The 13,040-nt window shown below is 40.2% G+C and overlaps 2 protein-coding genes across 2 annotated transcripts in view; both read right to left on the bottom strand.

The window, feature by feature from the left end:
* The window catches only part of ctbp2a (C-terminal binding protein 2a), a 76,397-nt gene extending 73,008 nt beyond the window's left edge, over positions 1-3,389 (bottom strand). The window contains exon 1 of the mRNA XM_005914178.3: positions 3,047-3,389. The gene's annotated coding sequence lies outside the window, so the exon portion shown is untranslated. The remainder of the gene's footprint in view (positions 1-3,046) is intronic.
* A 4,057-nt stretch (positions 3,390-7,446) lies between these two features.
* tex36 (testis expressed 36) lies at positions 7,447-12,982 on the bottom strand. The gene is made up of 4 exons (XM_005914172.2): positions 12,813-12,982; positions 12,584-12,724; positions 12,367-12,441; positions 7,447-12,265 (listed from the first exon to the last, which is right to left on the bottom strand). Exons 1-4 carry the CDS (start codon positions 12,861-12,863, stop codon positions 11,945-11,947), a joined length of 588 nt encoding a protein of 195 aa, XP_005914234.1. The 5' UTR covers positions 12,864-12,982; the 3' UTR covers positions 7,447-11,944.
* Positions 12,983-13,040: the final 58 nt, after the last annotated feature.

The following is a 13,040-nucleotide window of genomic DNA, read 5'->3' as shown; positions in this document are numbered from 1 at the left end:
CTGGCTGCTGCATTAGCTAAACTGCAATTCAAATACATTATGTGGAATTGGCTAAGCTTTCAAAGAGGCTTGTAAGACGCCAGTGTTGCAGGACCAAAGTATAAAAAAATAAAGAATACACCCATGAGAGTATGGGGAGGGGGGAAAGGGTTTGGCTGTACATAAGAGCAACCACTGAGGATGTTTTCCTTTCTCCATACTGTGTATATCCTATCAGTGGTGGCAGACAAGAGTGCATGGCACCCATATGTACAAACAGCGAGTCAGAGAGCGCAGCGACTTTTAAGCACACTGAGCAAACAGGTCTTATCAGCGAGGAGAATCAGACACCTGCTGCTGTCTGCTGCAGTCCACATCCACTCTCCCAAAACTATCCTTGACAAGCAGAAGGAAAAAAACGACACACTCAGAGACACAGCACAACAGCACAGGGAGAAAGCAGGTGCAGAAGATTTGCAAAATGCACCAATTAAACTAAACACAGCAGATTTTTAAATGCGTGTTCTTTGAGAAAAAACTATTACCAGGCAGCAGCAGTTGTTAACATAGCACAACAGTTGCTCAAAGAATAATTAAAGTACAACTGTTCCCTCATCATTGTAATGCCTCTCAAGTGCTCAGCCCTCGGTTTGCAAAGTGCACTACATCACAGCACAATCTTTGTTTTCAGCATCAAAGCCTTAATGCAATGTGAGGATGGAGTTGTAAGATGTCTAAAGATCTGTGTCACATGCGCTGAGGTGCAAAAAAACTTTTGTTGTTGTTGTTTATTGTGTTGGGGGGGGTTTTGTTTGGTTTTTAACATGCAAATTTCAACTTCAAACTGTGACGAAATAAACTGAACTGAACTGGATAATTAGCTGTAGTTTTGTTTTGTTTTTCAAACAAAACTCGCATAAAGAAAATCAAAACCTAGACTTATCCGATAAAAGATTAATTGCAGTCATGCTCAAAGAGACCTGTGGTATAGTTGGTACATTTTCAACCTCTTGCAACTGGCACAGTGCAATTTCACACCCGTTACCCCCTCTCCACAATGCACAGCAAAAAAAAGATATCACATGACAGTACAATCCTCTCAAACCAACCTACGGGAAGTTTTAGGGAGCCGTTAGTACTCTGGCCATTATGGGAATTCTCAGAAGATCTCACAAGAGCTATTCCAGCAGCATCTAAATTACTGTGTTAAATTGAGAATTAGGCTCTGAGAATATGATTAACCAATTGTAATTGCTTTGCTTCTGTGACTTCAAAACAGGCAGTCGATGCATGATTATGATTTTCCTTTTGCTGTTGTTGTGCTTCTAGCTGTTCCTCTTTACAGAGTAATCATATCAACAACGGGACATGGATATAGTTCAAGTGCTCGCTTTCTTAATGAACAAAACATGCGACCTCTGTCCAAAGAAAAGCAAACGCCAAATAAGCGGGCACATGCCAGTAAGAGCAGCTGTGCTTTCAAAAACTATCATCTTTTCCTGCTCTGGTGCACTTGCTCCCCAGTTTGCATCTCAACTCTCCAGCATGGTATAACACAGCGGAGACACACAAATAAGTCCCTACACAAGCATGTTGCACAGCAAATCAGCCATATACAACGGTGCTCAGTACAAGCACAAATCATGTTCCTAATCACAGTACAGTGACTCCAGCAGTCACCAGGGAATATCTGTTGAGGCAAATGAGACTCCTGTTTTCCAGTACAAACACAGGCGCACAGGCACATCAACACCGAGCGCTACCATGAAGCACAAGCTGTGTCTGTGTGTGTATGTATGTATATATCATAAATATTAAAACGGTGATTTTGCATTTTCTTGGCATTTTCCCCTTCAGCGATGAATCAAAAGGCCTGATAGGAGCTGCCATGTACACTCTGATGCTGCCTGTGATGCATTTGCCTTGAGAGCCCAGCTTTCATATCTCAACACACACAGTCCACAAAGACAACAGGAAAGTAAGTTCAACCACCACCACAACTCTCCCATCAGAGCTGAAGGTTGGCAGATGAGGGGAGAGATAGGGAAAGGCAAACGGGGAGGGTGGTGCTGCAGGTGGGACTGAAGGAGCTGGGAAAAACAAAATCAGAGTATCTGAAACTCCACATTATCTGATTCAAAGCAAGCCGAATTAAATGTTCGGCTAAATGTAGCGTTTAAAATGCAAACGCTGGGATCTGGAAGGGTGCAGGTCATGGCCTGCACATCATTAACAAAGGTCTTTTCTCCGCAGGAAGGCTCCACACTAAGTTTCCTTGCCTGTTGTGACAATGCCCAAGGGGGTAGAGCAGATGTCCGTTGCCAGCAGCACATCTGCATACAGCCTCTTATCCCCACCCCTTCACTGGCCAGACAATGGAGCCGCCCTCCTCGTCCTCCTCCTCCACTTGAAGCTTTCTTTCACTAGAGCCTCCAAATGCAGTTTTTAAAAAAAAGAAAAGAAAAGAAAAGAAAAGAAAGGGGAGTGAGAGTTATGAGAATCAGTGCCTACTCTGTGCTTCTCAAAATTAAGAAATAGAAGGACCATCCTCTGTGTGAAAATGTGCAGATGCTCATATAGATATCTGAATGAGTGATTAACTTATTTGGCACTCACTAATTAGTATGCTACAGCTGATTAGAGATGTCCAAACTGATGCCAGGAAGAACTGCAAAATAGGCCTGCACCAGTACTAAACTTTTAATCAAACTCCTTCCGTGCATGTTCTTCCTGGTTTCGGATGAAAAATGAAAAAAAAAAAAAATCTATCAATGCAATTTTTTAAATTTTATTTAAAGCACTCATAGCTGATCTTGATTGGACGTTTAATGGATGTTCACCGTTACCTTTTAATTGCCCAGCCTCATTAGGAACTTAATAAAGCCAATTTCCACATCACTATGAAGTGGAGTATCGGCTAATGTCTACTCCCACCCTCCCTTGTCTCTCCTTGCTGATGGCGCAGGGACACATGGACAGCGATGCGAGTATAGCTTTCAAAACTATACCCCGGTGGAGCACACACCGACATATTTTACACCACCTTTGCAATAATCTTGAATCCTACCTCGACTGGATGTTTACTGAGAGTTCAAACGTCGGCTTTGGGGGCTCCAGAAATAGCATCGCAGGCTACGCATTTCAAATTCGCTTGTTATCTCGGATTTAGATAATGATCCACCTTTAGATGACATAAAAACTTAATCCTGAACGCAACGGGACAATCTCCGGCGCAGGGAAACGGTGCCTGGTGTCGGTTTTTACGGGGGGAAGTAGCCTCGGCTCTCGGTGTGCCTGGTTATCCTGCTGTTTACTTATACGGTTCATAAACACTCCTATTCTTTTCCTCCTGCCAGAATTGAGAGGTGTGTATCAGTTTGCTTTTCCTTTTTTTCCCCTCTCGCTTTTTGAGTGAGGCGGAGCCTTTGCCCACTTCTCCCTCACACACACACACACACACACTCTACACTCTACACGCGGGCCCGCGCGCGCACAGCACAGATGAGAGGCTCTCCTTCCAGTTGATATAGATGGGACAGTAGGAATTTTCGAGAAAGGCGATTCAGACTCGACTATTATTCAGTACATTTTCCTTCGTAATGTTAAGCCTCGGTTACTACAGTTAAATATGTTTGGGGGGGGGGGGGGGGTTGTATTCATTGTCTTTTTCTTTGTTGTTTGTATGGTTTGTCTGAAAACTCTTGTCTTCTTACCACCAGCTCCTTTCAAACTTATTTATTGAACGTCTGAATTGAGATGCAGCAATGAATCCTTGTAATATCTTCTCCGACCAGTACAGAGACAATATATACAAATCGATACAGTGTCTCTAATACTAATTTAAGTACAGCTTATTAGTGTGCACAGGGTTTTAGTCTGAGCAGATAGACAGGATAAGCAAGTGTTAGGTTCAACTCACATTGCTATTTTGTTACCCTAAAAATAAATAAATAAAATGAACAGACATTAATGCCTCACCTTTACAGCCTACACAAACAAAATGAAGCATAAGCAATCTATCATGATCATGACCTGTTATCCATAATAGCCATAAATCCACAGTATGCTCCTAGTAATGCTGAGTGTATCTCAATTATGCCAGACTTGGTAATCATATATATATATATATATATATATATATATATAATATGCTCAAAATAACATAATACAACATGCCTGGATAATGCTAACAGTGTTAGCCACATAACAACTAACTGACAAAACTAACAGCCTGTTAGTATATATAATTTTTAAAGTAATAGTATATACTATTAGTATATTCTAAGATGGTCACACACTGCACAGATATTTAATCAAAAACAGAATTATATTCTACAAAAAAAATATATAATATGGCCCAAATTTCTAAATTGTTATGCTAGTAATTTGCCAAAATTCAACTAGCAGACCTAACATTAGCTTACCCACCCAGATGGTGCTTTTAGATGGTGTAATGTAAAATGTGCTTCATGGCTAGCACTTGAGTACTGCTTAACTGGGGGATTTTAACTAAGTAAAAAAAGAAAATAATAACATACATATACTATTATTAGCCAAATACCACCAATAAAATTAATACATGGAATTTTAACTCAGATGCTTATGTGCAGGTTTAAACTGTCACCTGTGTTATACTGCATAAGCCCATGCACTCTAAAATCAGTGTCCTCAGTCATGGTGGTGCAGATACTTTAAGCTACTATTAACTAAATAATTAAAGCGCCTTGAGGCGACTTTTGTTGTGATTTGGCGCTATATAAATAAAATTGAATTGAATTGAATTATTATTGCTGAAACAACTGATTGGTTATATTTTACTTATAGTTGTAAAAGTATGTCAGTAGGATTCAGCTGAGGAAGCACAGTGACCTTTTTGGATGGTTCTGGAACCCCAGGGCATGTCCATAACCCTAATGCTGAGTGTACTTCAATTATGCTAATCATGCTAGCCAAGCTTTCTAATAATAACAGCCTACTTGAATTTAAAAGTATTCTCATATAAAAACAAACTTTAAAAAAGTTAGCAAACCCGAGCTAACACTTGTCAAAATACTATCTGATGCCTAAATTCTAAAACTAACATAATACAACATGTTATGTTATGTCAGTAGTTTGCCAGATAATGTTTAACTCACATAACTAGCATTAGCCATAACCTATGGTGCTTTTCCATGTTATATAAAATATGGCTGACAGCTAAGACTTTGAATTAAATTAATTAATTTGAATTAAATAAAAAGAATATATAAATTAGACCTATTAACATACAATAAGATTAGCCAAATGCCCAAATACCATCCATGAAATTGATAAATGTATTCTAGCTCAACTGCTTAATGTGCAGGTCAGAAGTATCACCCGTATTATATTACATAACCCCTTTTACACTATTTAAACACATTTAGCTGTAGGCATTAGCATAATACTGATTGATCACTTGAGATAAGCTTCACCATTCTCTTTGTCCGTGAAGTGCAGTTTAAAACCAATCTTATTTAAACAACATTTTGATTAACTGTCAGGTTAACCACATTTCATATTAAGCTGCCTCCTTTTGTTTTTATCTGAAATCCATAAACATATTAGCTTACACATAGTTGATATCAGCTCTGGGCCAACAATTAAGTAAAGAAACTTGTAATTTAGTGTTATATGATGTGATAGATATGTGAAATGCAAAGATTTTTGTTCTTTGTGTCACAGGTGCAGATAGCACCAACTGCAGCTGTTCTTTCATGTCAAAACATGCAGCGTATATTCCTTTTTAGTTCCAGTCCCTGCAGTACAATTATTTTAGACCCTCGATTCACTCACACATTAGTGCCAGCCATATAACACGGCACAGATGGCGGAGAGCATGGTTGGATTTCCCAGTCACTTCAGTCTCTGCATAGTTTTCCAGCACGTCCAGTAGAGCTTTCCACAAAGACAAAGAAAACCACCTCAAGCAGCAGACGAATCATTTCCATACTTTCTGTTTGTATCTGCTGTACCATGTATCCTGCATGTGTGGTCCCAGGCCTGGGGGGTTTTGGCCCTGTCCTGAGACCATCCTTCCCTGTGGTCATCTTGTCTCCGGCACAATGTAACTACTGGGCAGAAACCCAAACACTCCAAAGACTATCACTAGCCAACAAGGGACACCAATAGAAGCATATGTTCACAGCGCAAAAAGAGGGGAAGGGAGGATAAAGAAACAGAGAGTATTTGTTAGCCACAAATATATTTAGAAGCTAATGACATATTACATCATTTAATGATATCAAATGACATGCGTAATGAAGTATGTAAGACCCATACATTAATGTGCTTTTATTAGACATATGTGGCAGCATCATCTGTTATCTCTGTGTCATTTTGAAGGCAAAGGGTGATTAAAATCAGCTTTTTTGTGACAAATTAAATCCTGCAAAATGCAATGTTTGCTAATCATGAGCTGATCCTCTTTTGTGTTTACTGCAGTTTACATAGTTAAAGCCCTTGCTGTAAAAACAAATATGCAAAGGCTTTATTTGCCAAAGCACATCTGAAAGTAAAAACAACCATTAGGAACTGTGCAACTGTGTGGTTCGATCCACGGCTCCTCCAGTCTGCATATCAAAGTGTCCTTGGGCAACATACTGAAGCCTCTGATGCATTTGTCTGTATGTGAATGCATGATAGGTAAAAAAAGTGTGTAAAGGATATATAAAATGCGTTGTGAATGAGTGGATGCGGCTCATAGAGTACAAATGCACTATTTATATATTTACAATAATTGAATATGTCTAATTGTAGAAAAATTGATCAGTGCTATCTTCCACATTATTGAAATATTCACCACATTTGGTTTGATACAATATTATGATTTGCTTTTGTTTATACAGTAGTTGTTAGAGGATGTCAGTCAACACACACACACACACACACACACACACACACACACACACACACACACACACACACACACACACAGTTATAATCTATTCACTGTACAGTGGGTATTGGAGAGGATCAGTGGTGTGCGACTGCATATTTCTGCAGAGAGACATTATTTCTTCCCTCAGTTCCTCCTGGCAGAGATCTGAGTGTTTGACCTTTTTAAAATGCAAAGCGATTCTTCTACTCCAGAGAGTGAACGGGAGGCTCATGATTGTGCTACTAAATTTGAGGGACTTAATGCAGTAACTCAAAGAGAGGGAGAGCTGTTCTGCACCTGCTGAATTCTGACTTGGTTATGGGGATACAATAACACCTCCAAGGGTTATGTTAATCTTTAAAGGCGGGTTATTCTTATGCTGCTTCACTCTTTACCTCATTTGAATGAATATTTCACTGCAACCTTGACTCAGTCTCTCATGCTTAAATCACCTTATTGCATAGCATTTCCTTTTACTGGCTCTTGATGCCGTGTGCGTACTATAATACTTGGCTCTTTTGATTTATATGTCTTCTAATATCAACATAAACTGTGAAGATCTTTATTCATTCAGTCCATGCATCCAATATGTTGCTATTCAAAAATAACCTTGTATAAATCAGTGTGCATAACTCCGCTACTTTTACACTGGCTACATCATTTACATCTTTCGTCCTTCCCGAGGAGGAGAAGTGCATTTAATTTAAGTTCAACTTCACCACTAGAAGACTTTATCCACAGCTAAAATGTGGAGATCATGTTAAATTGAGATTTTAACAACTTGTGACACATTCCACACATTGTAATGAGCGGCTCATGGCAGTGTAATTTACATTTGATAATAATGTCAGATTCATGGGAATATGCCATTGTACACTTAGTAGACACACAGTGAAGCAGTTTGTGCTTTTTAGATGGCACAAAATCTCATGATAATAACAATGGCCACACTCACATCTAATTATATTTCTCTGCATTAAGGCTTCTGTCATATCTGTTAACGGACATAAGAATGCCTTCATTGCCTCATATTTATGCCTTCAATAGAATGCAAATGAGGCAGATTTACCCGTTTGACTGGAAAATAAGTGTGAAAACGGTTAATTAGACTTGTTGTGAGGTCTGCAGCAGGAAATAGAATGCTGTGATTATGAGATGTTGAAGCAGTTTTCAGGGCTGACTATATAAACAGTTACATACAGTATGCGGCGGGGCTGAAAGCAGGAAGTTACACAGGCTCTCTGTCGGAGCAGAAAATAGAATCTCCGTATTTTAGCTGTGTCACTTTGCTCTTCCTATGAGAAGACTGAGGCAGCCTTCACTTGTTGACATATTTTTGATCAGCTTCCTGTATGAATGACCCCCTTTTGTTCAAGTATGAAACACTGCATAAGCACTCTTGGATGTGTGTGTGTGGCCTATCTCTGGTTCTGTACATTGCATTATGCCTTTTACTAATGAGATTAAAATGTGGTTATGAAGGAGCAGTGTGGTGGAACTAAGAGGTGGAGCTTCTTAAGCAGTGATGAAACACTTGGTAACATTGTGCACATGCAGCAATCGAGTCAAAGCTTTTGGGGCTATAAAAGTGTGTTTCTGAAGAAAACTATCCTCTGTGGTTTGTGCATTGTTTCCCCTTATTTTAAATATATAACAAAAGACAAAAAATCAAGAATGCATAAGGCTTATTTTGCTTGAAAAACAGCTCATTTTTCTTCATGTTGCTATTTAATTACAGATACAACAGCTATGAATGCCTTCATGTAAAGCATGCATTATAAATTCATCCATCCTTGTATAAACTACTTGCTTGTTCTTTCTCTGGTGGGATACTTGAACAGACTGCTGCTTGTAGGTCTTTGTTTACAACCAGGCTAATGTAATTATTCTCACCACCTACGCACAAATTAACATGCAAGCCTTGTCGGAGGTTTGAAAAATGCATGGGGGAATGTGATTTAATGCAAGGATAGGCCTGATCTTTTGAGGCAGCGTCTCGATCGGAGCCTGGCGGACCTCACAGCTGCAGCACAGAAAAGAACTGCAGCTAACATGCTCCAAAGTACTCTGTTAAGGCACACATGCACAGTGCAAAGACACACACACTCAGGCAAACACAGAGCTTCCCAGCTGGGTTTTAGCAGGGGAACTCTTATCTCAACTGAACAAACTCTTCAAGTGATGGGAATGTTCTCAGGATGTTATCTAGTCCTCTGTGGAAATGAGATAGCCAGCCACCTTTATCACCACCCTCAGACTCAGGAGGGCCCCTGACCGTTACTGCAACAAGGACCACTAAGGCTGCCAGGGGACACCAACCAACTGGCTGCTGAAAAAAATAACACTGCCAGGGAATTGGAAGCACTGCAAGAGAAATGACTGACAGGAGATTGGAAGGAGTCTTAAAGTTTGGGTGTAGTTTAACCCAGCCAATTCGAAAGACTTTTGGACTCTATAGTTGCTGTTTAGACTATGTGCTGAGTGTTTGAACAAGATTAAGTGTTAGGCATAAGGAAAAGTCCTACTGTGAGCCTTGACATCGTATCAAAAAAGATATTGAAAGTGGGGTGAAAAATCGAAAGAAGTCAAGATAGCTAGACGTAGTTATAATTGGCAAAAGAATAAACAGAAATAAAAAATCTTTGAGATATGCGATTTAACCGCAGCATCTCCATAGCAACTCTCTTTCAAGTTACATCTTTAATGAATAGGTAATGCACAAAATGAAAAATGCACAACTTCATAATGTCAGAACGGATGCCAAAACTGATGTGGGATTTACAAAAAAAGGAAGGTAGATCTTGTTTGACAAAAACCAATTTTGCTGCACACAACAGAATGTGTCAAAACAGCGCAGCAGCCTTTTTTTTGGAAAGAAAACACACAAGCACACAAGCATACACGCACACAATGTACCATGGCAACACAAATCTTCCTTCTGTTGCTGTTATTTTGACTGTCTGGCAAATCCACCTCTTGTTTTCAAAGCATTTTTTTTTCTCTAACAGGTGCAAAACCTCTCAACTCAACACATCAAAGAGACACATGCACCTGTGAATAAATCACAGCAAATGGTAAGAATCCAGACTAGGGCCTCCACCAACACCAAAGAGGTAGGATTCAAAGTGACTGATTTAATATTCATGAAGTGCAAGGCTTTGGTGGTTGAATGCTTGTTTACTGAGATGTGCCTTTTGTCCTTGGGAGAAGGATTGATTTTCTACCATTCAACTGTATTTACATATACTTGCCGGCTACGTGATGTAACAGGCATGCAGTAACACACTAAACATGGCACATACAGTACGCACGGCCTGACACGACTAATGATTGGCATGTTATTTCAGCGTTCTCACTCTTCTGTCGAGTATTAAAAGCCTTACTGCTCTTCTGACAGAGCTAATGAGACTTTCTGATTTTGAAGTGTTGGTGGCTTCTGTGCGGAGGAGTTGTTCAAGTTGTGGCAAGTCCAAAGAAAAGTGCAGTCTGCGAAATGCACCCACAGGGACAGAGGTGCCAGACAACCAGTCGAGACCAGGAACAACCAACCGTCAAACCAGAGCACAGGTGTTTTTCCTTAATAAGAGCTTCTTTCTCTCTCATCAGCAACACTGCTGGCCTTCACAAAATGTTTGACAATAGTTTAGGCAAAATAGCAAAATGCTCCAGGCTGTTGTCTCAGTGACATGGCAGAAATAGGGTTAAAACAGACCTGGAAACCATCAAAAGTAATCTCCTCATCATACATCCCCCTCCTAATTGTGCACCTGCATCAGGGGATCGTTTTTTCTGACGGCGATGTGCCAGATAATCTCAAAGTGAAATCGCAAAAGGCCCACTGATTCACACAAACATCTCTCAGCCATCTTGTCTGAGAAAACACTGAGGTCTGCTTCACCTTTTAAAAGTGAAACAAACGCCTACAAGGTCAGCATGGTATGTGGATCAGCTAATTACAACAGCTGAAAGAAAGCTTGTGAGAAAAATCCATCTCCCCGGTGAGTATTTAAAGAAAGAAAGCAGCTGGTCAGAGCATGCTCTGGAGAAAACATCAGCTATTGGAGAGAGTGGTCGGGGACACTCTTCACTTAAGTGCTTTTCTCTGAGCAGTGCTCGCTGTCATTGGCTCCCACGCTTCCTCCTCTCTCTTTATGGGCTGCACACACACATATCCATCCTTTTCATCCCCTGGGGTGAAACAAGCCCATGCATTATGACTCAAATCAAACTTAATTTATTTCGCATGCTCTAATTGAATATCTCCATGTTGATATGTATTGAATAAAAATAGCAGGATCATTTTTCTAATTATTCCTCCCCCCCCCTCCCACATTTTCTCTCACAGAACATGCATATTACACAGGGGTTTTGTGGCTATTACATTTTTCATACAACTTGGCCCTTGAACAATGAACAACTCACTGGCTAGGCAGGCCAAATGGCTCATGTAACCCTGCTGCCCTCTGCTGGCAAAACTGTGAACCACCAACAGTCCTCACGTAGACTAATAGTGGCACTCAAATCAGGCCTGTGCACACTGATGTTCAGATGCATCCATAGCTACGTTAACTCAGAGTATGCTAACTTGAGTTCAAATAACATTGTGCTACATTGCTATATTGCGTTTATGAAATGTTTGTAGCAACTTTGGCATATTTAATAGAGTAAACATTAGCTGATAGTTCATTCTTCTGCCTGAGGCTGACTGAACTCTCAACAGTTGAGATACAAAAAGTACCTGCCGTTGATTCTGATCATTTTATCACCAGCCTTACAATATTAGAAATACAGAGATAAAATCACTTAAGTACTAGCAAAAGTATTGAAGTAGTTTTTGCAGGTTCTAAACTTTGAAAGTAATCACTTTGCATAGTTTCTATGCAATAAATGTTACTTAAACTATGTTAATGCTTTTTCCAATCTTGGAACATTTGATATTGAGTATGCTGTGGGATAAATCTTGGTTCACAATTTTTAATGGATTACAGCTCATATGCAAGTGAAGGAAGCTCTGTGCATGCTATGGCCCCCTAATGATGCCATCTGGGCATTAAATGTAAGAATATCTTAAGGCTTGGATGGTGTTGAGCAGTTGGTAGCTGCCAGCACTTGCAGGGTGTCAGACTGGTCAGAATCGTCTCGTCCGAACCACATAAACGTCTCCCCCGCCTGTGCCAAAGCTGCCTCTGCAGACTTCTGCCTGTGGTTGTGAGGGAAGCGCCGGTTTCTGGATGCAGAGTCAACAACCTCCTTCACTATGAAGTCACTCTGGTAGGCTGTGGCGTTCCCTCGAGTCTCTTTGGTGCTATTGTCAGTTCCACCATGGCACAGGCAGAAACGGGAGATATGCTGTCTGCGATCATCAAGACACTTCCTCCTTCCCACACTCTGAAGTACATCAACATAGAATAGACACGGTCCCCCTTTAAAGGTATAATGTGGTGAATCTCGTGTTCAGCAAAACCTTGAACCTTTCACTACATACTTACATGAGAGAATACAATGACGTCGTCTTTTAAGGCGTGCTTGTTGTCATGGTCTGAGAAGGGATACTCTCTGGATTTCTGCAAGTTAACCCATAAAACTCATACTGGGAGAGCAACTAAATACAGAACTGTGATAGCAAGTCCAAGAAAAACTATCAAGGCCACTGGCAGTGACTATGATATTAAAAGCAGTAAGGCCATGCCTTATCTACATACACACCTGCTGACTTTTCCATTTAGGATAGCGTTGAAAGTTTAAAGCCTGAGGCAACGATGACTTCACTTGAGTCAGCATGATCTCAGTGCTTGTACAGTTCTCTCCAGTCTTTGTCTCATTTTCTGATAAACCTGGATGAGCAAACTGGGAACAAAATGAAAGAAAACCTAATTACACATCTAGGTTTAGAATGCTATGATTTAATTAAACCAATGAAATGAAGACTTCTTACCCATTTGCAATCAGTGCTCACTGAAAAATGCCGCTTTCCGCCTTTTACCATTTTTCCACTACAGCTTGAGGCGTTTAGACCACAATCAGTAAAACCAAACACGCACTCCACACACTGTGCAACTTAACTACTAATGCCAACACTGGTGACCATGGAAACAGGCAGCAAACAAACTGCAATCAGATCCTAGAGATCAGAAACTGAATTCTGATGATTAAAACAAAACAA

This window comes from Haplochromis burtoni, unplaced genomic scaffold (genome assembly GCF_018398535.1).
Source record: "Haplochromis burtoni strain Fernald_Lab_line unplaced genomic scaffold, NCSU_Asbu1 Contig_7, whole genome shotgun sequence".
In the NCBI taxonomy this organism is placed as follows: Eukaryota; Metazoa; Chordata; class Actinopteri; order Cichliformes; family Cichlidae; genus Haplochromis; species Haplochromis burtoni.
The sequence above is the reverse complement of the archived record's forward strand: the minus strand, read 5'-3'. Positions and strand labels throughout refer to the sequence as shown.

Coding starts and splice junctions, on each gene's coding strand:
- tex36 (XM_005914172.2), bottom strand. CDS start 12,863: ATGGTAAAAGGCGGAAAGCGGCATTTTTCAGTGAGCACTGATTGCAAA. Junction 12,725..12,812: donor TGAGCACTGATTGCAAATGG/GTAAGAAGTCTT, acceptor TTTTGTTCCCAG/TTTGCTCATCCAGGTTTATC. Junction 12,442..12,583: donor CTAAATGGAAAAGTCAGCAG/GTGTGTATGTAG, acceptor GTTAACTTGCAG/AAATCCAGAGAGTATCCCTT.